The sequence below is a fragment of the Eutrigla gurnardus genome, assembly GCF_963514095.1.
Source record: "Eutrigla gurnardus genome assembly, chromosome: 19".
Classification (NCBI taxonomy): Eukaryota; Metazoa; Chordata; class Actinopteri; order Perciformes; family Triglidae; genus Eutrigla; species Eutrigla gurnardus.
In genome coordinates this window covers 16,683,295-16,710,061 of record NC_139930.1, presented here as the reverse complement: position 1 = coordinate 16,710,061, position 26,767 = coordinate 16,683,295, and the positions used below count along the sequence as shown (strand labels likewise).

Sequence of the window (26,767 nt, the reverse complement as noted above, 5' to 3'; positions counted from 1 at the left end):
GTTAGCTAGTCTAGCTGATGCTACATTTGAAAAATTTAAATTAGACGCAAGTACAATGGATTAAATGTACTTGGAGCCCACTAAAATACTTTCTGCAGTATTCTGCCAGAGGTGGTAGAAGTACTCAGACAACAACACACATTCAGACAAGTAGAGTCTGAATTCTACTCGATAGAAAACTCTGTAAAGACTGAAGTACAGAATACTAAAGTTTCAAGGATTTCTGCTGTGAAACATGAATCGTGTCGACAGCTGAAAAGAAAGGATGGGGGGAAAAATAACTAATTACATAAACTCAGGTGTCTGCTGATTAAAAGTGCAATAAATGTAAAATATGAGAAAGTCAAGGAAACAAACCAAAATAAAATGTTGCTTTTTTTTAATTGGTATAGAAACAGTGATTATCTGAAAATACAGGTGAGTGAGTGCAAACGGCTTCATGGACTTCAGCCTTGAATGAAGCTCACAGCTGGAAGAGGAGAGGCTGAGAGAGAAAAGACAGAACACAAAGGATGCTGGTAAACATGGTGTACAGTTCTGGATATCATCGAATACATCCGAATCACCTCGCTGAGAGGTGTCCCAGGTCAACGTTGAAACCCTCACAGCCGTAAAATGTAAATTAACGGTGGCTTCTCGTAGATTTTCGTCGGGAAATCACATCCAACATCTGCTAATCAGCATCAAACTCTACATCTGAGGCCGATGGGAAATCTGGACGTTAACAAAATTGTTGGACTCATTAAAATGTTGATTAATCTGATGATGACGCTACATGAAAAAAAAAAAGAAAAAGATTGCGATCATCCTGAGGGGAACACGAACATCTGAATCTAATCATATTGATCTAGAGATATTGATCCTGGGGGGAACATAAATGTCTCTATGAAATCTCATTACATGCTATCCAATAGTTGTTGAGGTATTTCACTTAAAAACTGCTAATGTCAACCTCATGGGGGCGCTACAGGATCGTCACCTTTATATGGGTTCATCCTCTGGGGAACATGTCTATATGAGATCTCATTTGAACCTCTACTCACCTCGTCTGCTTCAGGCCGTCTCCTTCTTCAGGTACTTCTTCATGACCGACGCCACGTCTTCACCTTCGCTGCCCTCCGCCTCCAGGCGTTCCCCCTGAGGCCTCTCAAACCGCCGTCTGGACCCTCCTCCTTGGGACCCTCCTCCTTGGGACCCTCCTCCTTGAGAACTTCCTCCGGATCCACCCGAGCTGGAGGACTCAGAGCTCTTCCTGCTGCGTGTCGACAGCGGCAGCTCTCCGAAGTGGACGCTCAGCGCCCGCCGACCCCCCCGCACTGAGCCCGCCAGGCTGCTGGCGGACTGAGCCCTACGGATGGCGGGCAGCACGTCGGAGGCCGCGTCTTCGCGGTCCTCAATCAGGCGCCGGTTCTGGAAGACCATGGGTTCTGAACCCAGAGAGCCTTCGCCCCCGTCCTCCGCGGCGAGACTTCCCAGCATGCACCGCTTCAGTGCCTGAGGGGAGCGCTGCACGGCGGTGGTCCGGGAGCGGAGGGGCTGGTCCGACACTTCCTCCTCTGGGATGGACTGGGACTGAGGTTGATGGCGAGCGGTGGACGAGGACGCCATGGAGGAGAGGCGCGGCAGCGAGGGAAGCGAGGCGAGGGAGTCGCTGGAGTTGAAGCGAGACAGTTTGGCGGCGGCGGATGTCTGGGCGTCACCGATGGAGCGAGCGCTGGCGGCGCGAGGCAGGAGCGGCGAGGGCGGTTTGAGGATGCTGGGGCCGGGGCGGGGCTCCTGGAGGTCCCCGGGGCCGACTGAGAGGGCCGAGGTCCTCCGCCGGAGGGTCGATGCCGCGGTCGTTTGATATACCGGCAGGGAGACGGCGCTGCCAGCTCCATCGCCCGCGTCGCCGCCGGCTCGCCGTTTACGAAGTCCGTCCAGCAGCTCAGACAGCGCCGAGGAGGACGGGGCTCGACTGGGACCTCTGGAACCGGGTCCTCCGGCCCCAGAACCCTCATCATCAGGATCCACACAGGACCTGTAGAGGGGGGAAGAGACGATTCATCACAGCAGCACAAACAACTAAAACATCTGAGGACCTCTCAAAATGTGCCACAGACTGAAAGTAAGAAGCACCCTTACTGGATCTGGATCCATGTGGATTCTGGTGTGAAGCTGCTAACGTTAGCTTTATGATTCAAGGTCAACATTATAGCTAAAGTGTTAAAGTCATGTTAGTAGCTAACTAGCATTGGTAGCGACCTGTCAATCAGCAGGTAAGCCCCGCCCCCTAAAACATCCCCTGCTTTCTGGTCTGTTGGACTCTAAATGGACCATAATGTACTAAATGAAATGGACTTGCTAGTCATCGACATACCTGAAGCTGTAAGTGCTCATGGTGTCAGCGATGGACTGGCGCCCTCCTTGGCTGCTGATGGTACTGCTGCCGTAGGGGGAGCCACCACCGCGGGCCCCTCCTCTGGGGACTCCCAACCAATGCCTGATCCCCTCGCCTACATCCTCCGTCCCGATAGAACCGACGCTGGACACCGAGTCACTGTGGAGTAAAACACCACATTATCACAGAACCAACAGAGACGTCAGCTGGTTTCTGTTTTACGATTAACATGCGATCACATGACTGCAGCTCAGACACACGATGACTCCGCTGCAAGTCACGGGAGGATTACAGTAAGACCTGGTTCTGATCCTCAGAGAGGACCTACTTTCACACGAGTGAAAAGTCAAGTTTGTCTGTTTTTCATCTTCTTGCAATGTTTGTCCAACTGAATAATGCAGTTTAAATGTAAAAAATATCTGGAAGAAGCTTTGCAAAAGGAACCTCAATCAGAAGAAGTGTTTTAAAAGTTGCTTGTTGTCTTTAAAGACGACAGAGTGAAGTGTTGCGATGCAGCGGCGGCTCGAGGACGGTTAGTACCCATGATGCAAGCAGCCCGTTTCTAAAGGATCATTCCGTCGTTTTCATCGTCGCTCTGTCAGGAACAATAAAATTGGTAATAAATTGCCAAGTCTGTGAACACCATGACATCATCAGCACCAACAACCCGAAACCTTAAACGGATCAGGTATCTGGATGTATGTGGGGGGTGGGGGTGGGGGGTCTGAACCAGGTTCCCAGGGTGCTACGTGGTACGATTTGGGGAAACTCAACTGATTTAAAGAATATTTACATCCAATTCCGATAATCGGACGTCTTCTCATCTCAGATCTCATCAAACAGACAGAAACGGCGACCAAACGACCAGCAAACTACCTTTAAGTTTGAGACGTGAAAACACTTCAAGGCCTGATGCAACATTCAGGTCACACACACACACACACACACACACACACACACACACACACACACACACACACACGAGGTTCTTACAGGTCCTTCTTTCGAGTCAGCGACTCCGTGGCAGTTTGAACACTAGAGTGAAGGGCAGAGCGGTGAAAAGTTCAAACACACACGTGATCATTTGAGGTTAAAAAACAAAACAAAATGGTGGCCGGCGGCCTCACCTCTCGTCATCGTCGCTGTCGTCGCTGGACTCCACCTCCTCCAGGGCGGCCTGCAGGTCCACGATGCGGCGGATGGAGGTCTCCAGGTCAGCCTGCAGCGTCTGTCTGACGGCGTGCAGCTCCTCCACCTGCATCTCCTAAAAACAACAACAACACCAACGCCAGATCAAAGGATGGTTGTCGAGGCGGCGCCGCTCACCTTCGCCGTGCCAGCTGTGCCCCCCCTCCCCCTCCCCCACCAACCTGCAGAGACCCCGAGGTCCAATCCGCCACAGCGGTTCCCTTCATTCTCACCTATATTACCTCATCAGTCAAACGGCGAGCGGCCAATGGCGTGTCCTCGCTCACACGCAGTCGTACGACCTCTGAGCCCCCGGCGCCGACATTCGTACGATGTGAGCGGCTTGTTTACCATGAAGATTGTTACATACGCATGCCGACATCGGCACAACACGCTGATTTATTAATTCATCTGGGGGTTTTTAATGTTGTTGTTCTGCTCTCTAGCATCCTGTCACACACACACACACACACACACACACACACACACACTGAAAAGCTTCTAGGCTTTCAAAGTTATTGGCTTTGTTGGCTTTGAGGAGACGGGTGTGGGTGCAGCGGTTGTCATAGAGACACATAACCATGTATGTGTGTGTGTGTGTGTGTGTGTGTGTGTCCATAACCTTGAGGAGACAATGAGGATTAATCACAGTCAGAGAGAGAAAGCAGGATGAGGGAGAGATGACGTTAAGGAGGAGGAGGAGGAGTGTGAGAATGTGTGTATGAATATGTCTATTCATAAAGGCTGTGTGTGTGTGTGTGTGTGTGTGTGTGTTTGGTTGTTAAAGGGCACCCTTGGTTGTGTGTGTTGCTTTGTGTTAATAACTGAATAATTATTGAAGCTCCTTCTGTTTTTCTCAGAGGTCACAGAGAAATCTGCGGTGAAACCAGAAGAAAACGGGAAAATGTTTTATTTCTATTTGTATCTGTGAGACCAGAACGGACTCCTGAGACCTGCCGGGTCCAGACTGTGGGTCTAGACTTAAATGTTGACTAGAGAATATAATGTTGAGGTCAAGGAGCAGGTCTACAGGAGGACCAGGGGCCCTGCAGACAGGCCAACCAGGAGGAGACTGAATGACCACAAAGACACTAAAGAGACCAAAACAGCCACAAACAGACTCACAACTGTGTAAAAGGGCTCAAAGAGCAGTCGGCCCATAGAGGGTGCCGGGGCTCCGCCCCTCCTGCTCCGCATCATACATTTCATCTATTGAACATTTGTCCACTGAATCGTACGACGGCGTATCGGGGCAACTGTAGGAAAAACAAACAAACAACGGAGCTCTTATTTACTCTATTACGATGCTAACAACATTTCTGCTAGCTAACTTCTGATGAATGTACGCATTTATTATTCTAATGAATCGTTAAGGTCCTTAGGGTGATGATGTTGATGCTTATTGTTGCTTTAATTATATGAGGCCATGTTTATTGATCAGGGAATTTGGGCTAAGATCCTAGCGGTAGCTTTCACCTGTTGTCATAGCAACGGCAAACATCCGGTGTTAGTTGAACCAAGCAACTTTGCCCCCCTCTCTCGGCTTCTTTTTTTTTTCTACAGTGGCTTTTTATACGCCGTCGTAGAAGAAAGTGTTTTTTGATGAATCATGGTTGGATGCCCTGAAAGAAAAGTCCACCAGCCGCCACTAAAAGGACAAAAATATAGAAAAAACTCCACTTTTACTAGAATGTAATTATTTTAAATGAGCTTTGAAAGCGTTCGCGATGCAGACACAGAGTGACTCATCTACATGTACCAGTGGGAAGGCCGTCCTGCTGCTCGGATCAAACTGCAGCAATGAAAGTCATGTTTTCTAAGGTTTCTAATGTTCCTGATTATTCAGCAGCTGTTGTTGTTGTTGATCGCTGGAAAAGCTTCAAACGCCGCCGGGAGGAAGTAGTTCCTCGCCAGCCGCTAAAATGCCGTCTCACAGCTCCCATCAGAGCGACGCCTGTTTGGGTTTATATTTAGCAGCGTTGGTGGTCAGGTACACCTGTCTGCAGGGTCACCTGTCTGCTGTCTGCTCGTACACCTGTCTGCAGGGTCACCTGTCTGCTGTCTGCAGGTACACCTGTCTGCTGTCTGCTGGTACACCTGTCTGCTGTCTGCAGGTACACCTGTCTGCTGTCTGCAGGTACACCTGTCTGCTGTCTGCAGGGTCACCTGTCTGCTGTCTGCAGGGTCACCTGTCTGCTCGTACACCTGTCTACAGGTACACCTGTCTGCTGGTACACCTGTCTACAGGTACACCTGTCTGCTGTCTGCAGGGTCACCTGTCTGCTGTCTGCTGGTACACCTGTCTACAGGTACACCTGTCTGCTGTCTGCAGGTACACCTGTCTGCTCGTACACCTGTCTGCTGTTTGCAGGGTCACCTGTCTGCTGTCTGCAGGTAGACCCTGCTGTGTGCTGTCGTGGTGTGGTGGTGTGTAGTTGGTGTGTAGTAGTTGTGTAGTTGTGTTACCAGCTCCATGCGGCGGCGGCTGCTGTCCTGCTCCCTCTGGATCAGGTCCTCCATCTCGGGCCTGAGGTCCTGCAGACGCTGCTGGTAGTAGCGGGCGTTCTCTCTCTCCCGAGCCTCGGCCTGGGCGCTCTGCTCAAGCTCCTCCCCCAGACGCACCACGCTGTCCCTCAAACGCAGCACCAGCACCTGCACGCCACGGGTGTTTAATATACATGTTCCTCTTTAAATAAAATAATGTTCATAACTGTGTGTTTCTCGGGGTCTCACCTCAAACCTCTTGACTTGTCCTCTCTGAAACTCCAGCTTGTTTTCCAGGTCACACACACGCGCCTCCTGTTTGCTGACGATGCTGCGCCCCACGGTGGACGCCTCCAGGAACTGCACCCTGGATGCTCGCTGCTGGAGCTGCAGTGGGTGGAGGGAGAGAGAGAGAGAGAGAGAGAGCGAGAGAGGGTGAATGTGGACTCAGCTTTTAACAGTGAACTTCAGAGATCCAAGAGATCCACGTCAACCTGGTGTCAACCAGAGCTCACCTCCTCCTGCAGAGACTGTCTCTGCTTCTTCACCTCCTCCAGCTCGGCCTGCAGCTCTCTGATCTGAGAGATATCGCTGGAGGACTAGACGTGGAGGAAGAGCGACATGGAGATTTAGTTTCAGGATCACAAAAAACCAAAGTGATGGATAGAAACGCAGAAACCAAGACCCATAAGATGCACCTGAGCGATGAGCGCCTTGTGCTTCTTCATGAGCTCGTTCAGGTCTTCCTGGTCCTCCTCGAGCCTCTTCAGCAGGTCCACTTTCTCGTGCTGCAGCAGGGCAAACTGCTCATCCACCTGAGAGAGACAGAGAGAGAGAGAGAGAGTGAGAGAGAGAGAGAGAGAGAGAGAGAGAGAGAGAGAAAGTGAGAGAGGCCAGGTGTGCTCAGTCACATTTTAAAAGGTTTTTACCCTTTTTCTGTCTTCATTCAACATCAGTGCAGCGAAGGTCACTGTGTGACTTTATTTTCATCTCAAACACTTAGAAAGTAGAATATTCTCTGAGACTATAAAGTCATAAATTCATTAACAACTCGTATGACGCCTGCGGTGGACGACCTCATGAAATCATTCTTGATTTAGCGATAATAAACGATAACGATAATAGGCGATAACAGACTCCCTAGGAAAGCTACAGACTCCCTCAGAAAGCTACAGACTACCTAGGAAAGCTACAGACTCCCTCAGAAAGCTACAGACTACCTAGGAAAGCTACAGACTCCCTCAGAAAGCTACAGACTCACCACACTCTTCTGCTTGCAGATGTTCTCCAGCTCGATCTGAGCGTTCTCCAGCTCCTGAGAGAGCATCGCCTGAAGGCTCTCGGCCTCCATCCTCCTCCCGTCGCTGTCCTCCAGCTGAGTGGCAAGAGAAAGAGAGAGTTGACGACCTTATTCCGACCCCAGCAGGTGAAGGTAGCGTACAGGTGAGCGTACCTGGCAGTGCAGCCTCTCGATCTGCTCCTTGCTGCCGTTGGGCAGGTTCTGGCCCGGGTTGTCGACGGTGGAGAGGAGCAGCTGGGCGTCGGCCAGCAGGGCGTGGGTCCTCTTCAGGTCTCTCCTCAGCTTCTTCTCCACGTCGAAGTCTCGGTGGCCCACCTGCAGGACCAGACTCCTCACATTAAAAGGGACAGTTTGGTGTTTTGTAGATTTGCCTGATTAAGAATTTCCTCTCTGATAAGGTTTATACTTAGGGCTGGCTCAGGCTGGTCTTGGACCAGCCCTTAGTTAAGCTGCTACAGCCTCCAGCTGTATACATCCATGTCCCAGAAAGCTTGTTACTGACTTCTTCTCTGATGACATCCATCAGACGATGTTGTATGTTGTACACACTGGAAAGCCTACCGAATGTGTGATTTTGGGTTTGGAGGATGAGACGGGAGTAGTGTGTATGAACGGTACAACGGTATAAAACCCTTAAAAGGTAGTGAGCTGTGAGCCAGCCTGGCCCCAGACCAGGTCCTGGCCTCTCATCAGGGGTCCCATTAGACCCTGCTAGTGACAGAGACAGAGTGCCAAATTAGCTGCCGCCTCCTTGCAGTGCACGCTTGTTTTGTGTAATGTGGACCAGCTCATCAGCTGGATTAACCCGCTAAAATAATAATAATAATAATGATAATGATTTACGATGTGAGGGAGACGGCTGGATGCTCATTCGGGAACAAACTTCACAGCGATGCAGTTTGTGTGTGTGTGTGTGTGTGTGTGTGTGTGTACCTGATCACACAGCGTTGCTATGAGTCCCTCCAAATCGTGCTTCTCATGAATCACCATCTGTTTCTCCTCGTACTCCTGCTCCAACTGCATCTCCAACTGCCTCAGCTGCACACACACACACACACACACACACACGGAAAGTAAGAAACACTACACAACTGCAAAGAGACAACATGACTGTAAAGAGACAACATGACTGCAAAGAGACAACATGACTGCAAAGAGACAACACGACTACAAAGAGACAACATGACTACAAAGAGACAACATGACTACAAAGAGACAACATGACTGCAAAGAGACAACATGACTGTAAAGAGAAAACATGACTGCAAAGAGACACACAACTACAAAGAGACAACATGACTACAAAGAGACAACATGACAGCAAAGAGACAACATGACTGTAAAGAGAAAACATGACTGCAAAGAGACAACATGACTGTAAAGAGACAACACGACTACAAAGAGACAACACGACTACAAAGAGACAACACGACTACAAAGAGACAACATGACTACAAAGAGACAACATGACTACAAAGAGACAACACGACTACAAAGAGACAACATGACTGTAAAGAGACACATGACTGCAAAGAGAAAACATGACTGCAAAGAGACACACAACTACAAAGAGACAACATGACTACAAAGAGACAACATGACAGCAAAGAGACAACATGACTACAAAGAGACAACATGACTGCAAAGAGACAACATGACTGCAAAGAGACAACATGACTACAAAGAGACAACATGACAGCAAAGAGACACATGACTGTAAAGAGAAAACATGACTGCAAAGAGACAACATGACTACAAAGAGACAACATGACTACAAAGAGACAACATGACTACAAAGAGACAACATGACTACAAAGAGACAACATGACAGCAAAGAGACACATGACTGTAAAGAGAAAACATGACTGCAAAGAGACAACATGACAGCAAAGAGACAACATGACTACAAAGAGACAACATGACTGCAAAGAGACAACATGACTGTAAAGAGACAACACGACTACAAAGAGACAACATGACAGCAAAGAGACACATGACTGTAAAGAGACAACATGACTGTAAAGAGACAACACGACTACAAAGAGACAACATGACAGCAAAGAGACAACATGACTACAAAGAGACAACATGACTGCAAAGAGACAACATGACTGCAAAGAGACAACATGACTACAAAGAGACAACATGACTACAAAGAGACAAAATGACAGCAAAGAGACAACATGACTACAAAGAGACAACATGACTGTAAAGAGACAACATGACTGCAAGGAGACAACATGACTGTAAAGAGACAACACGACTAAAAAGAGACAACATGACTAAAAAGAGACAACACGACTAAAAAGGTGGTGAAAGTGCATCAGTGTATCTGACTGTGAGTTTCTGAGTTAACTGATGAAAACCTTGTTCTGGTCGTTGATGTGACTGCAGAGAAGTGATGTAACTGCTGTTTGGTTGCGTAACATAAAAAATGAAGTGGATCATTCAGTGAAAAGAGTTTGTTTCCTCCTTTGAGACGAGGAAGGACGTTCAAAAAAGAGCTGCACACAAACAGCATGATGCTGCTCTCTCACAACGAACAGCTCTTCAGTTCAGGTTGACTGAACAGGATTCTTATTATCCGTCAAATGTTTTATACTCTTGTGACTAAAAACTGGTTCAGAAATGTTTCGGGCAGTTTTAAAATCACGTATAAAGCCTGTAAATGTTTCAATACTGAGGATGTGAAATCTCCATTTTTGATTAAAGTACAAGTACCTCACATTTGTACTTGTACATACACAGCCTGACGCGTGGCCTTCAGACACTACTGTTACCATGACGACGCTGACCTACCCGTCTCTGAGACGACTTGTGTACGTCCTCTAGCTCCTCCTCTTTGTCCTCCAACTCCTTCTGGTGCATCTGCTTCAGCCTCTCCATCTCCATCTCAAAACGCATGTGGATCTGTCAGAGAGACGGGGCAGGGGTGAGACGGGGAGAAGGAGTGAGATGGGGAGAAGGAGTGAGAAGGGGAGGAGTGAGACAGGGAGAAAGCATGAGACGGGGTGAGACAGGGAGAAGGCATGAGACGGGGAGAAGGCATGAGACGGGGTGAGAGAGGGAGAAGGAGTGAGACAGGGAGAGGGCATGAGACAGGGAGAAGGAGTGAGACAGGGAGAGAGCATGAGACGGGGAGAAGGAGTGAGACAGGGAGAAGGAGTGAGACAGGCAGCACCCCGGGGGCCGACTCAGGGCCGGTGTGTGTAGAAGCACCTGCTGCTGCTGCTGAATCTTGGCGGCCAGCGTGGCGACCTCCTGCGCTGCCTCGCCGGCCTGACTCTCCAGGAGGCGGAGCTTCTTCTTCAGGTCCGGCAGCGAATCGGAGGCGAGGTCAACGGGAAGGCTGAGGTCCCGGATCTGAGCGCACAACTCGTCCTTCTGCTTCTGCAGGCGGCCCACCTCAGACTGGCTCTCCTGCAGGTACAAGTACTCACGTTACGTAATAGAGGAGCTTTTTATGTACTGTGTTACATTTGTACACCGTTACTGAGTAAATGATTTATTTAAAATGATATTGTGAAGTACAAAAGAAGTGAGCGAGACGTTGGCTGTCTTTGTAGTAAAATGTAGGAACATTCATCAGTTGACAGGTGATCTGTCGGGGAGATGACAGGTGAGTCCACTGGTTACCTGCTTCTGGCTGCTTCAGACGGACGGACACAAACTCACCTGCAGGTTGCGGCGCAGGACGTAGATTTCGGTGCCCAGAGCCGAGTTCTCCTGGAAGGCTTTGTCCTTCTGCTCCCTCTCGTTGTCGGCTTCCTTCAGAGCCTGAGTCAGCTCGCTGTCGAACCTGAACACGCAGAGCAAGGGGGTCAGAGCTAGACTGGTCCTTTAAAGGGGGTCAGAACTAGACTGGGATGGTCCTTTAAAGGGGGTCAGAGCTAGACTGGGATGGTCCTTTAAAGGGGTCAGAGCTAGACTGGTACTTTAAAGGGGGTCAGAACTAGACTGGGATGGTCCTTTAAAGGGGGTCAGACACAGACCTTCTCTGCTTGCGGTCCACTTCGTGCATGCGGCCCTGCAGGCTGTCAGCGAGGACTCGGGCGTCCTGGAGGTCAGAGGTCACGCGGCGACAGTGGCGCTTCAGCTCCGTTGCACTCCGCCTGGACTGCTCCAGCTGGGTCTGCAGCGCCACCACCTACACACACACACACACAGTCAGACCTCTAATCTGCATCAGGGTGGCGGCGTCCGCGGCGGCGTCCGCGGCGGCGTCCGCGTCCCGCCTCACCTTGGCATCGAGCTCCGGCCGGCTTCGTCTCTCGGCCTCCAGCTTCTCCTCCGTCTGCTTCAGCCGTCTACGGACGAACTCCACCTCCGTCTGGCAGCACTCCAGCTGCATGGCGAGCTCGCCGTCTGTGTGGGGAGACGAGGGACGCCACTTCGTCAGAGGAGACGGGTCATTTACTTCACCTGCTTTCAGCTCGACAACCAGCAGAGGTTTATTATTAGAGAATATTATTTAACGTTGTAGTTCGTGTACTACTGGGGACAAGTATAATACTGCATATACCATAGTTTATTTAGGTAAAAAGTAACGGAAGGTATAAGTACGTCAAATGTAGTACTAATCAGGAGCTCTGCAAATATTTTTAATTTAAATCTTCAGTCACGTTTTCATGAATAAAACCTTATTAAATAAATATTACATTTAATTTTCAAGATTATGCTGATGATTATAATCTCTGTAAGAGTTTTTAACGCACACAGAAGGATTATTTCTCTTATAACTGGGGAAATGCATGTTAGCTCAGTAGCGTTAGCATTACTGTTCTACTGGTGGGACGTTGTCACAGGTAAGGCTTTATTATGTCAAAATAATGACTTCACTTTACAAGATAAATTACTTTGTATCTCGGACTAATGGCTTCATATCGCAGAAAGAAAACGTCTCATTATTTTTGAGATACCAAGTCGTTATGATGATTCAGGGAGTTTTATTAGGGTCTCCAATTAAATGAGCAGAACTTCTTCCATAGCGTTTATGTAATATTCACACCTGCAGTTCACCTTTGAGCCACATGAGGGAGCTGACTTTGGAGATCTTATTTTTTTTCTTTTACTGGCAGGAATGATCTTCCATACAGCCGTCCTCGTGGTGTTTTACCTGACACCGGTCCTCCTCGCTGACCCTCAGCCATCTGAGCTTTCTGCTTCTCCTCCTCCAGCTGCTTCTCCAGGGTTTCCATGGCAACCTTACACTGGTCCAGACGAGCCTGGACGAGGACAGATGTGAAGCAAACACAGAGGAGGTTAGTTCCTCTGGGCTCCGGCCCTGAGGAGAGAGTAATAGATTACTTGTTTTAAAGTAGCTGGTCTACCTGCAGGTCTTTGTTCTCCCTGTTGAGCCGGATCCTCTCGGCCCTCTCCACATCCAGGGCCTGACCCACCGCATCGCCACGGAAACGCTCATCGCTCAGCTCAGATGTCACGGCTGTAACCTACACACACACACACACACACACACGGGTAACAACATGAGCAGTGTGTGTAGCAGGTGTGTGTGTGTTGCAGCAGCACATACCTTGGTCTCCAGACAGTCTGCAGTCTGCCTCAACTCGTTCCTCTCCTTCTCTGATTTCTCCAGGCGTCGTCTCAGAGCCGAGATCTCATCCTGAAGAAGAGGAGGAGATGAAGAAGCTGAGTATATTATAGATACTATTAAAAAGTGTGTGTGTGTGTGTATGTGTGTACCTCTTTAACGCGGAGCCGTTCGTTGTCCATGTTGACGTCCAGTTGAGGACGAACTCTACAGAAAAGTTTCCACCAGCTCCACGTGGAGACGACCCTCAGAGCTCGCAGGTTCCTCTGCACACAGCTGACGGCCATCTGCTGCACCTGGACACACACACACACACACACACACTCAAAATTAACTCGGGAGAAAACCTTCCTGCACGTCATGAACTCAACCGGCTGAAAATCACAAAACATTGTTTGCAAATAGCAAAAAACCCTGAATTTTGACGTTTTATTCACAATGAAATTCTCCACATAGTAGCTTTAATTTCCATTTTAATTGGTAGTTTGTACCACAAATATATAACTTAATAGTCTTTAATGCTGTAATTCTTTTAAATCCAACCAAAACTGTATAACCTTTTAGTTATTGATCAGTATGAAACTGCATTTCTATGTCATATATGATGAATACATTTGTGGTTATTTACTGCTGGTCTCAGATTTAATCAGAGACTTAAAAACTCTAAATTTAATTCCTCTGGGCCTGGATCAGAGAAGCTCTGTCCCCCTTTAGTTTTCATCCTGGACTCTAGAAGAGTCAGTAGACCACTGCCAGAGGATCTCACGTGGAGTCTAGACCGTAGTCTGGATCCTAGTCATGGAGACCGGTAAGAGACCACCAGTATGAAGGGCTGTATCTCCTAGCAACAGCGTGTTCAGACAGACTGCCTCCTCAGAGACACGCCCACCTTGAGTCTGCGGTACTTCTGCCGGGCCAGGTGAGCCATGCAGGCGGCCTGCAGGTGGACCAGCCAGCCGGAGACCTGCTGGTCCCTCTGCAGCTCCAGGTAGTGCAGCATGCCTCGCTTCATGAACACCTGAGTCACAGCAGGGAGGGAGAAGACATGTCACATCAGCTGTTTCTGCTGTCTGATGGGAGAAGCATAAAAACGTGTTCCCACCCTGCCGGCGCCCACGGCAATGCTCTTCTTATCCAGATCCAGCTCCGCCAGCAGCTCCTCCACCGCCTGAGACGCAGACAGGAAGACATGTTCATTCAGAGTGTGTGTGTGTGTGTGTGTGTGTGTGTGTGTGTGCGGGCCTCCTGACCTTCCTCTCGTCGTGACTGACGAACATCGAGGCGTAGCGCTTCATGATGGGAGGCGACAGCGCCTGGAAATGGCACCGGAAGTCACTCAGAGTCATGTGCTCTGGATAACCTGAGAAAGAAATCCAGAATGTTAAATGTAAAATGTATTTAAATATATATTCAAGTCCAGCTGAAATGTCTTTTATCTTCCGTGTGGTGACGTATTTCCCGGTGAAACGTGAGGAGGGCGGGACGTAACCACCGTCTCCAGCTCTGATTGATGGATGTACGTCAATACATCAAGCGTGGGTCGTATTTTAAAACGCATCACGCACAGACAGGAAGTAGTGAAGCGCTGACCCGTGCGGTGGAGCTGCAGGGCCGAGAGGATCTGGGTGGAGTGCAGCTGCACTCGGAGGGCCGGGATGTCGAAACCGCCGACGCCGTCGCTCTTCTTCGAGCCCACGCACTGCAGGAACACGGGTCTGGCTCGGCGGATCAGGTTCACCAGGGCATCCTGCAAGGGGGGGGGGAGGCGGACAGACTGAGTCCAGAGACCCTTTGGAGGTTTCCTCAGGAGACAACGCACACGGCGGTGCACCTACTGCCTGCAGTTTGACCCCGATGCTCTGGGAGTGTCTGCGTATGGCGGCCATGCCGCCGCTGAAGGTTTTCCTGATGATGCCGTTCCTCTGCAGGGAGCGCTGGCTGCCCCCCTCCAGACCCCCCAGACCCCGACACAGGGGGGGCAGGGGGATCTGGGGGCTGAACATGGCCTTCAACTCCCGTCTGAAGGAGACAGAGAATGATGGAAGTAAGATTACAAAACTTACACTGTAGGGGAGTTTATTATTCAAAATACCAAACGCACCACAGGAGACCACTATGAGTCCACTAGACCTGAAACCAGACTCACATGGTGGAGTTCTGCAGCACACTGATGGCGTTGAGGGCAGACGGGTTGTTCTGGATCAGACTGATCCATCCGGTCAGGTCGTAGCGGACCGGGTCAGACCCCATCAGGTGGTTCACCTCACACTGCAGCGGCTGCTCACACTGACGCACTGCAGGGGGACGCAGTTAATTACCACATAACAGTCTCACACACACACACACACACCCACACACACAAACAAACAAACACACACACACACACACACACACACACACACACACATTACCAGAGTTGCTGTAATACTGGCAGACTCTCTCCAGGATGCTGTTCTCACTGCAGGCTGGTGTCACCATCTCCTCATCCAGGACCCACAACAGACCTCTGGGGTCTCCATCTGCTGCCCGGACCTGCAACACACACACACACACACACACATATATAATTACCTCAGGGGGGCTTTGAGTCTACTTTCTGGGACTATGGCGGGATGTATAAATGCCTCTCATCCTTTGTGAATGTGGATTTTGGCAGCTGGGTATTAGCAGAGAACACATTTAGAGAGATTTTATTTTGAAAATCAACCCAACTTGAAACCACTAGTGGAGATAAATCCCTCGGAGTTTGTTTGCAGGTTTTGGTAAACAAGTCAGACCTTTTATTTTTAGGGCTCATTAACTTGAAACTCCAGAGATTCCAACATAGAATAAAAAACACACAAACTACATACAATATAGACATTACACAACTGTGTTCACAGGTTTGACCTCCGCTGACCTTCAGGTACGACTCGTCATCCTCAGCTTCGTGTGTGTGTGTGTGTGTGTGTGTGCTGAAGGTGTAATAAAGTGTGGGGTGTGAACCTGTGGAGGCGGCTGGTCGATAGCAGACACCACCTCAGCAGGACTGTTCTCTGGACTCTCCACCTCCACCGGGATCTTCTCCTGGAACACAGCAGCACATGTGTGGAGACGCATCAGTCATCATTAGTCAGAGGGGAAACTCACAGGATTCATTAAGTCATCTGCATTATTTGAGAAAAGTCATAATTTAGTTTGGAAGCCCCACAGACGTCATGAAAAAAAAAATCATGAGCTAAAAAAAACCAAGACGTTTTCTGAGTCACACCAGGTTTGATTGAATTTATTTGATGATTAAAAAAACAATAAATGAATCACAGCAGGAGGATTCAATCATAACGAGGCCTGATGACTTATTTACAAACCTACATGTTCCCGGCTCTCTTCAAAAAAATAAATCAGGCTTTTCAAAGTAAGAACATGTTCTCTGATGTGAGTTTTTTTTGGGCTCAAACAAAGATAATTCCACCGTAGAGCAGCAGAATAAAGGGATGAAGCAGAATCGTGGCAGAAAAACTAAAAAGCTATCCATTATTACCAGACGGCAACCTCCGGGGAGTGAAGCCGACACTGAAGTAACTTAAACTGTCATTCTCTCTGCTGGCCACCAGGGGGCGACTCCTCTCTGGTTGTATAGAAGTCTATGAGAAAATGGTCCTACTTCTCTCTGCTGGCCACCAGGGGGCAACTCCTCTGGTTGTATAGAAGTGCCAATGCTAGTTAGCTATTAAGATCTATGTGTTGTGACACACACAGGAAGTAAGAAACCCCCCCACCCGCCAGCTGCGAGGACGTGGTCTGCGTTACCTGTGCGTATCGGTCCAGTGTGTGTGTGAAGGTGTGTGTGTGTTGGTGCTGCAGCAGACGCTCCTGCAGGTAGTTGTGGCAGAGTTCAGGCCAGCTGGCGGCTCGCTCCTCTGCTGAGTGTCGGGGGTTCCTGAGGCCCGGCGGGTCCACCACCATCACCGAGGCCAGGGTCAGCTGGGGGCTGCTCAGGGCCCTGCTCGCCAAAACACACACACACACACACACACACGTTGAATTGGAAATGAGCGGCGTGAGCGTGGGCATAGGAAGGCCATTCTGTAGCGGAGGGGCTGACACCTGTTGATGAGTGAGACTATGGCAGTGAAGAGTTCTTCATAGAGACCAGCAGCCATCCCATCAACACACTGGGCAGCAGTGAGTCTGGGACCTGCAGAGACCAGAATACAGGAATAAGTGTTGTTCTGCACTGATGGTCCCTGACTGGTGAATCTACGGTAGCTACACTGTCAGTCTCACCCTCCTCTGCCTCGGGGGCGGCGCTCCTCTCTCTGCTGCCCCCGGTGGCCTTCTGCAGCAGCTGTCGGAGGTGATGCTTGAAGACGGCGGTGTGCAGCTCTTCTCCCTCACAGCCCAGAACGCTGCTGGAGACCTGAGCGCTGTCGAAGTTCACAAACTGTCTCCGGCCCACTGAGGAGGAGGAGAGACGTCACACTAAGGGTATGCAAAGGGTTTCTATCCACATTAAACCCTTGTTGAGATCATTTGTTAATTGGACGCTGTCCGATTGTTCAAACCAAGTGGATCTGGAGAATTACGTGTTGTGAGTCCCTTAAAAAAGTATTATTTGATTTCACATTTTTTTAAATCTCCGAAGGAAGGTATTGAGCAATGAAAACCTAATCAAATATATCTATAATTGCTGTGTTTCTGAGGACTTAAACCATCATAGTGATGGCATCATGTTAGTGGTCGATGGACAGACTAACGTGTGTGATGATGATGATGTTGATGATGTTGATGAAGAAGTTACCTTTACAGGCCCCTGCGGCTCCCAGATGGTAAATACCAGCCAGAACATGCCAGATGGCCTTCTGCTCGCCGGCAGAGAAGCTGAGCGTCTCCATGGCCTTCAGCAGCTTGGTGAAGGCGACGGACGCTCGCTGCTTCTCCTCAACCTACCAACACACCAGAAAAAGTGCTGAGTCAGATCTCCCATCACAGCCTACCGACACACCCAATAAAGTGCTGAGTCACATCTCCCATCACAGCCTAGTACCGACACACCGGAAACAGTGCTGAGTCACATCTCCCATCACAGCCTACCGACACACCGGAAACAGTGCTGAGTCACATCTCCCATCACAGCCTACCGATACACCCAATAAAGTGCTGAGTCACATCTCCCATCACAGCCTACCGACACACCCAATAAAGTGCTGAGTCACATCTCCCATCACAGCCTCTCCTCTCCGCATCATGTCACCTCTCTTTCTGCTCACTTTTCTATTTTTATTCCCCGGCGCTTCACGCTACCACAAGCACCGTGGTGCAGAGAGGAACGTTTCTGAGCCTCTGATCTGGAATGTGTTTTCTGTGTATCTGGACTCTCTGATAATACGGCAAAGCAGTAATGAAATCATCAATTAAAACATGAACATCATCTAAATTAAAGAGCGACGACGTCTCCAGGACCCTGAACACAACAAACATGATTAAGATTACAACAGCAGGACCCTGAATCTGTAACTTTGTTTTCCATAGCGAAGGTGAGATCTGGTCTTTGTACCTTGGTGGGATGAACGATCCCAAAGGAGTTGTGTTCAGGAAGCTGGTGCAGCTGCAGGTCCGTCCTGAACCAGGAGAACCAGAGAGACGAGGGATGAGATAGAAGCAGTAAAAACATGGTGAAGTAAAAAGTATAATCTGGTTACCTCATCTCCGTGGAGACTCCTGCCAGCATCTGAGTGAAGACCAGGAAGTTACTCTCTCCTCGAGTCGTCTGACACACCTTCCACTTGTCCAACAGCATCGTCTGAGGAGCAGAAGAAGACGTGAGCACCTGAGCTGCACCTCCGTGTTTACCTGGTGGACGTGTCTACGGACCTGCAGGTGTCCGGCAGCCGCCTGGCCGGCGTGGTTGAAGTCCAGCGAGAAGACGGTGGCGAACCGAGACGAGGCGTCGCTGTGCGGCGAGCTCACGCAGCCAAACGACCGGAGGATGGTGAACATGGCCTGCACACGCTCCGCTAGAGACGGAAAACAGGAGGAAGGGAAGTACGGATGCTAAATGGGTCCACCAGGGACCAGAGGACTCAAGAGACCCCCAAGAGACACAAGACGACGACAAAGACGAAAAATAACTATGGAGAGACACAAAACAACCACAAAAAATTTAAAAAAGACCACAAAGAAACGTAAAAAAGTCCACAAAGAAACGTAAAAAAGACCGCAAAGAAACGTAAAAAAGACCGCAAAGAAACGTAAAAAAGACCGCAAAGAAACGTAAAAAAGACCACAAAGAAACGTAAAAAAGACAGCAAAGAAACGTAAAAAAGACCACAAAGAAACGTAAAATGTGTACAAAGAAACTTAGAAACATAATGACCACAAACATAAAATGGCCACAACCAAACGTAAAAAGACCACAAACAAACGTAAAAACACCACAAACTAACGTAAAAAGACCAGAACTAAAGTAAAAAGACCACAAAGAGACAACGAAAAAGGGACAAATCTACCACAAAGTCTGCTGGGGCCTCTTGCACGTCTGTCCAATGATCCAGAACCCCCCCCGGACTTACCACTGATCCTCCCCCCGGTGGTCCCGGCCTGTCTGAGGAGGGCCAGCGTAAAGGCCTGGCAGGACGTGGTCTTGCCGGTCCCGCTGCGTCCCACCGCACACACACTGTGGTCTCTCCTGGTCCCCACCATGGACACGTAGACCCGCTTCACCAGAGCAGCCAGGGCAGGAGGAGCGTCCCAGACCGAATCCCCCCGCCGAGACTTCGGAGTCTGACCAAGAAGAAGACCATCAACAGACCTTTTCATTACAAAACAGTATGTGTAATTGTTGAGTTTGAATTTTCCCTGAACGTGTTTTAATCACACCAGAATGTTTTGGAAACGTTAAATTGCTAGTTAAGAAGGTTAAATGATGGCCGCAATATATAAATTCTAAATTCTGCATTATAAAGTGTGACATTTTATTTGCTTTATCCGTTTTACTCGTCCATGTTTTTAGAATATTCATTATTTGCACCGTCTCACTCTGTAAATGAAGAAAAAGAAAGCAGTTAATGAAGTCTAGTCTGAGGAAATGTTATGTTTATAGCAGCTGGAGTTTCAGAACTAAAGCGAGTGTAATAATGAAGTTAAAACGGTGTTTTTGCGGTGGGACTTCTGCATGTGGACCATCACCTTGCTGTTGGCCTGCAGCGGGGGCCACAGGGCCACCAGGTTGGGTCCGGCCTGCGTCAGCGGCATGTTGGCGTTGGCTCGACTGGTCAGATTGTGCAGAACTCCACACTCGTTGACGCTCTGCAGGTCGCTCAGGTCCTCACACAGGTCCAGGTCTGAGGGGTTGCACTGTGGGGGAGGAGAGTCCAGCGTCAACACCAGACCAGCACCACGTCTAGAAGCAGGGACAAGGCCGGGTCTACCTTCTCGATCTCGTACTCCGTGACGTCGTGCAGCGACCCGTCGGTCTGCAGACGGACTCTCACTCGGCCTTCTGGGAGTTCTGGCGTGCCTTCATCCGGCTTCAGCTGAGTGGCTGAAACGATACCGACCAATCAGAGCGCTTAAAAACTCCTTGACTGATGTTAAAGTACCACGACGTAAAAACACACTGTTGAACATAAACGTGCTGCAGTACTAATCCTGTGTGTGTGTGTTTGTGTGCGCGTGTGAGTGAGTGTGTGTGTGTGTGTGTGCATGTGTGTGTGTGAGTGTGTGTGTGTGTGCATGTGTGTGTGTGAGTGTGTGTGTGTGTGTGTGTTTGTGTGTGCGTGTGAGTGAGTGTGTGTGTGAGTGTGTGTGTGTGTGTGTGTTTGTGTGTGCGTGTGAGTGAGTGTGTGTGTGTGTGTGTGTGCATGTGTGTGCGTGTGAGTGAGTGTGTGTGTGTGTGCATGTGTGTGTGTGAGTGAGTGTGTGTGTGTGTGTGAGACTCACCGAGGGTGAAGCCATCCTTGTGGACGAACCAAACGGTTCCAGCTTCGTACCAAACGTCTCTCACCTGACGGAGGAGCATGAAAGTAGAACGTGGTTGCCATGGTAACAGTTTGAAGTATAATTTGGAGATTATGAGGATAAACAGACGCCACCAGAATAAAACTTTAAAGCCATAAATGTAATAAAGTTAACGAACCTCTCTCCTCTCTCGCTCTGTTAACGTCCCGTCTGCCTGTCTGCCCTCCGGCTCCTGTCTCTCCTCCTCCATCCTCTCCTCCTCCTCCTCCATCTTCTTCTCCTTCCTCCTCTCCTCCTCCTCCATCTTCTCCTTCTTCCTCCTCCTCTCCTCCTCCTCTTCCTCCATCATCATGATCATCTTCTTCTTCCTCTCCGTCCTTGTGTCTGGCGGTGGCGGCTGTGCTGATACTTCCTGTCTGGTTTCCTGTTTGGTCTTGGTCTGGTCTTGGTCTTGGGGGTTGGGGGAGCAGGTCTTGGTCTGAACCGCCTGTCCGTCCGGCGGCCTGCTGCTGGCGAGCTGCTCAGCTCGGAGTGCCATCTCGGCCTCCAGGATGGGCGGAGTCTGATCGGGCAGCAGGAACTGCTGCACCAGGTTGTCACTCAGCTTGGACGGCTGCAGGAAGAACAGCTTGACTGAGGTGAAATATATTTACTTTGGTTTGCAAATGTTTTTATTTTTGTGGAATTTCTTTGTTTTATTTTCAGGTTTTGTGATGGTTTCTTTCGGTGTAACGAATGGACGGGTCTGTTGTTTTTGCTATTTTTGATAATAAAATATTTCTAAGTTCTGTGTAAAAAGAAATCAGCAAGAAGTGAAATAAAAATAGTTTTTGCCAAATTATTTATCTCATTATTATTATCTCGAGATAACGACATAAAAATAACGGCTGGTCTGGGCTTTCGGAGTTCTGCAGACTAGCTGCCTCCAGTCTTTATATCGGGTACAGAGACTAGATGGACCAGAGACTAGATGGACCAGAGACTATGAGAGGGACCAGAGACTATGAGAGGGACCAGAGACTAGATGGACCAGAGACTATGAGAGGGGCCAAAGACTAGATGGACAAGAGACTATAAGATGGACCAGAGACTAGATGGACCAGAGACTAGATGGACCAGAGACTATGAGATGGACCAGAGACTAGATGGACAAGAGACTATAAGATGGACCAGAGACTAGATGGACCAGAGACTAGATGGACCAGAGACTATGAGATGGACCAGAGACTATGAGAGGGACCAGAGACTAGATGGACCAGAGACTATGAGAGGGACCAAAGACTAGATGGACCAGAGACTAGATGGACCAGAGACTATGAGATGGACCAGAGACTATGAGAGGGACCAAAGACTATGAGAGGGACCAGAGACTATGAGAGCGACCAGAGACTATGAGAGCGACCAGAGACTAGATGGACCAGAGACTATGAGATGGACCAGAGACTATGAGAGCGACCAGAGACTAGATGGACCAGAGACTATGAGATGGACCAGAGACTATGAGAGGGAACAAAGACTATGAGATGGACCAAAGACTATGAGAGGGACCAGAGACTATGAGAGGGACCAAAGACTAGATGGACCAGAGACTATGAGATGGACCAGAGACTATGAGAGGGACCAGAGACTATGAGAGGGACCAGAGACTATGAGAGCGACCAGAGACTAGATGGACCAGAGACTAGACGGAGACCAGATGGACTGGTCTTGGAACGACCCCCCTCACCGCTCTCTCGTCCTTGGCCTCCGGCTCCTTCTGCTTGGTCTCCTTCTCCGAGTCCCGGACCAGCTGCTTCAGGAAGCCGCCCGGCACGGCCGACGGCGGCAGCGGTGGCGGCTCGGCCACGGCTAGCGGCGTCTTCTCCTCCTGGATCTGTGGAGTCCGTAATACCAAACTATTATTAACAACGTATGTAATTAATCAACAGACGTTCGTCCTCAAAGAAAGAAAACATTTAACTACTAGACTGTTGTTTAACATTTAAAAAACATGCAGATATCTACCAATTATTTGTGATACAATCCATGTTTAAATCAGTCTCAAAAATCAACATCATGCACGTTAATGCAGCAGGAAACATCAGATGTAACACTAAAACATCAGTACTTTTACTTTGAAGTACATTAACCCTAACCCACCTGTAGAGGATACTTCCCCAGCGTGGTATTAGTAACTCCACTGTAGTAAATGATGGTACTAGTCCAGATTTAGAACAGGAGCCACACGACTGAGTCTGAAGAGGCTTTTATCTCCGAACCAGAGGAAACCTTTTACAAACCTGATTTATATGTTCCTCTTCAAGTTCTTTACCATCTTTAAGTTGTTCTTTGTGTGTTTCTTCCTGTTCTTCTTCTTCACACAAGTTATTCTTCTTCATGTACTACTACATTGCACTGTTACTTTTACTTCAATAAATACTTCTTCCACCACTACGGTACTAAACTTTGATACTTTAAGTACATTTTGCTGATATCTTATTACTTTTACTTCAGTAAGACTTTGAATTGCAGGACTCGTATTGGAGTATTTTTACATTATTATACTTTTAGTGTAGAAGTACAGGATGTGAGTACTTCTTCCTCCCCTGAAAGTACCAAAGTAAAAGCACGATGTTTTCCTGCCAGTCGAGGCTGAAACGGGATTTTCTGATCGATCGAGTCTCCGGTCGGCTTCGAACTCAGATGACAGCATGCAGCTTTAAAAAGCTTGTACTCGTAAGCATGACTCAGCGTGACGAGTCATGGTGAGTGAGGTTTAGAACAGCAGGTCGACTCGCTGTGCAATCAATGCACCACCACACACACACACACACACACAGTCGATTACACGTTAGTGGATCAATTAACGCCGCATGCAGCATCTCTGCACCTCCCTTCTGCTCCCACAGCTTCAAGCGTGAAGACAGCGCCATGGTTTCAATTGGGAGGACTAGGAGAACTGGGGGGAGGGTTCAGGGTGGTGGGTGGGTTTTGGGTGGGGGTGGGGGGGTCACAGCCAGATGTGATGTCAGAGTGGGGGTGTGTGCACAGAGACAAACAACCTGATAAAAGAGAGACAGTTGAGACAGTTGAATGTGAAATATTTGCAAAGTTAATAATTTCATGAAATTGGATGAAATCAGATCATTCAAGCACGTTTTTCCGCCACGATGTTTCACGGCCGCCGAGGCGTCGACGCATCACGTCAAAACCTTCACCGCCATCAAAGTTCATCGTTTTCAACATAATAAAAGTTTATTTTTTCGTTTGTTGTGGAGTGAAATCTTTTGACTCCAGCGTCGCCGTGGAAACGGCGACATCACGGCTCCACGTTTGCAGTCAAACAGTCGCGAAGATCACCGAGCTGTGTAGTTATCAGTGACACATTTATTGTTACCCAAGTGTAGATCTGCTGCATCGTTACTGTGGTCAGAGGAGGCGGGTTATTTACCTGCACCGCCGCCTACTGGCCTGGCAGGCACACTGCAGCATTTTAGCTTTGTTTTTGTATTTACCAAACAATGTAGTCTAAACGCGGAACTTTTTTAAAGCGCAAAAGGAAAAAAGTTCCTGTTTTAGAGAGACCGTCGTGGAAACGTAGCCAAAGATCATTTAATTTAGTCGCTAACGTCATTTATCTGCTCTGATGTCTGTAAATTGTGATATAATATATGTTGATTTCTCTACTTCTTGTAATGCAGGATTTGATTTGCCGTCTGATGAACTATAAATTAATATAATACCTACATTTAAACGTATAGACGACGGCCTGTAAACAACTCAGCAGGTTACAACAGGATGCGGCGGCGAGCCAACAAATCAACACTGTGATTCAGATGACGCCCCCCCCCCCCCCCCCCCCCCCCCCCCAGGGTCCTGAATGAGCAACGGTCCTGGTTTTAAACACCTCACGCACTGAACTGACACATTTATGACCCACAAGGACTTTTCTGGAAAATGATCCAGCAGAGACGGAAACATTAAAAAGTGTCACTGGTGAAATCCGAGCCGCTGAGTTTGTGTCTCAAGTCAAATCCCGAATGGACCACCACCGCTGTGTGTTCGTGGCCCAGCAGGCCTCCGACCCTCAAACGTCTAGAAACTAAAGTTCTTATCCGTCTAAACGTGGAACCGACACACAGAACTCACCTTCAACGACAAAAACAAACAAACGGGGAGAAGATCCAGACGGTTGATGACAAATCCTGAAGTCCCGCTGCCTCACAAACACCACACACAGCAAGCCTGGACAGACTGGGACGGCCGGGTCAGAAATAGAGACCACATGGGGGTCTGCAGCCAATCCCACGCAGCGATAAGCAACTGACAGCCGAGACCACTATAAATATCCTCGGGCCTGGGGACGGTGGTGGTGGGGGGGGGGGGGGCGTTAGGTCAACTGTCTGAAACAAGGAGAAAAGTCATCAAACAACAATTAAAACAGAGTTCATGAGGTTTTGGGTTCCGTGTCCCGTTTCTCCTGTTAATGTGTGTGAATGAGAGGAAGCTGCTAACGGACACCGACACCTGTGCAGATCTGAACCGCATCAGCTGTTCGTTTTGATTGACAGCTGCAGCTGAGGAGGAGGAGGAGGAGGAGGGGGGAGGAGCCCAGAAATAAATGTTTATTTACACAAATCCTTTTCAGCATTTGAGGAGAAAGTGAAGCTGCAGATGTTTTTTTTTTAATCCATGCTGAAATGTCTCCAACGATTGGATGGATTTTGATGATGTAATGCGGTTCATGTGTTCATGGTCCCCGGATGATGAGCATTCTGCCTCTATATGGATGTAATACGTCATTTAATTTATTTGTGCTTATATTTTATTAACAGTTTTATAGTGTCCTATCCTTTTGTTATCACTATTTTACCAAGTATATTTCTGAATTTCCATGTGAATTATTTGTCCCTTGTGAAACTGTGAGACGGGATTCCTCGTGGACCAGCAGACGCCTGTCAATAATCCATGTTACATGTGAAAAATACTCATTTTATCACCTCTTATAATGGAAATGATTTGATGTAACACATACTACCTCTGACTCATACATATATATATATATGTATATATACAGTGTACATATATACACACATACACAGCCATGTAAACTCATAAATAAAAAACTTTATTTCTTTACTTCACAGCGCAGCTAACCACAACATTAGCCGGAAAGCTAGCGACTAGCCACAGCGATTAGCATAAACTAATTATATAATAATGAATAATGAACTAAATTAAACCCAGTTACGTCCAGCTTCCTGTTAAAGTAACGAAGACGTATCTCAGCTGTTCATTTGGTGCTTTTTATGTTCTGTAACTGCGTGAAAACAGATAGGAATCAGCAAACTAGCTAGCTAGCTAGCACTCGCTAACTAGCCCACCTGAAAATGAGTAAAATACGTTTTTTTTTTCCTCGTTTAAGGATTTATTTAAGTTGTAGTTTCCAGCCGAGAGGCCATGTTATTGTCTAATGCAATCTGTGATTGTGTGTTTAGCGTTTAATAATAATAAAAAGTTAACTATAATTTAGTGTAATTACATATTTAATCGAATCACCTGTTTACTTCCTGAACTTCACCGCTCTGTCCGACGAAAACGGCTCCTTGTTGAATCCGCCGTTAACTCTGACGTCATCATCATTAAAATCATCTGGAATATTCTAAGAAAAAATCTAAAAAATAAAGCTTCCTTTCCTCACTTTTTTTTAGCATCTTGTGTTTCAGATTAAAATTTAAGAATGTGAGCCAGCAGAGCCGGGATGTAGGTTCGGCCGGTACAGGTGTTGTGCCAGTGTAGGTATCCCCGACAGAAATTGTTTACCCTGGCTGCGGGAGCGCGCGTTCATTCAGGCGGAGCAACAGCGTTATGATTTTATTCTTTTGTACGTCGTAACGTCGTGCTAGTACTGAACGGCAAAACGAAGGTAATCATTTCCTCATGTGAT

At 48.3% G+C, this 26,767-nt stretch overlaps 1 protein-coding gene across 1 annotated transcript; it reads right to left on the bottom strand.

The window, feature by feature from the left end:
* Positions 1-362: 362 nt before the first annotated feature.
* Positions 363-25,081, bottom strand: myo18b (myosin XVIIIB). The gene is made up of 44 exons (XM_084034403.1): positions 24,970-25,081; positions 23,717-23,882; positions 22,568-22,716; positions 21,020-21,454; positions 20,824-20,887; positions 20,313-20,425; positions 20,071-20,238; positions 19,455-19,665; positions 18,757-18,899; positions 18,585-18,685; positions 18,440-18,503; positions 17,684-17,828; positions 17,170-17,340; positions 16,990-17,080; positions 16,693-16,885; positions 15,889-15,969; positions 15,315-15,435; positions 15,050-15,197; positions 14,739-14,922; positions 14,494-14,650; positions 14,154-14,263; positions 14,006-14,071; positions 13,793-13,921; positions 13,056-13,199; positions 12,886-12,975; positions 12,683-12,802; positions 12,469-12,577; positions 11,593-11,717; positions 11,345-11,499; positions 11,028-11,151; positions 10,572-10,772; positions 10,152-10,262; positions 8,286-8,390; positions 7,506-7,667; positions 7,314-7,427; positions 6,751-6,867; positions 6,568-6,651; positions 6,302-6,439; positions 6,035-6,220; positions 3,508-3,644; positions 3,374-3,415; positions 2,360-2,539; positions 1,044-2,020; positions 363-484 (listed from the first exon to the last, which is right to left on the bottom strand). Exons 2-43 carry the CDS (start codon positions 23,751-23,753, stop codon positions 1,054-1,056), a joined length of 6,492 nt encoding a protein of 2,163 aa, XP_083890529.1. The 5' UTR covers positions 23,754-23,882; positions 24,970-25,081; the 3' UTR covers positions 363-484; positions 1,044-1,053.
* Positions 25,082-26,767: the final 1,686 nt, after the last annotated feature.

Bases quoted from the DNA above. Each gene is read 5' to 3' on its own strand.
- myo18b (XM_084034403.1), bottom strand. From the start codon at position 23,753: ATGGCGCTGTCTTCACGCTTGAAGCTGTGGGAGCAGA. The intron at 17,829-18,439 runs GTACAAAGACCA...GTGTGTTGGTAG, and splicing joins GGATCGTTCATCCCACCAAG to GTTGAGGAGAAGCAGCGAGC. The intron at 3,416-3,507 runs GTGAGGCCGCCG...CCTTCACTCTAG, and splicing joins GACAGCGACGATGACGAGAG to TGTTCAAACTGCCACGGAGT.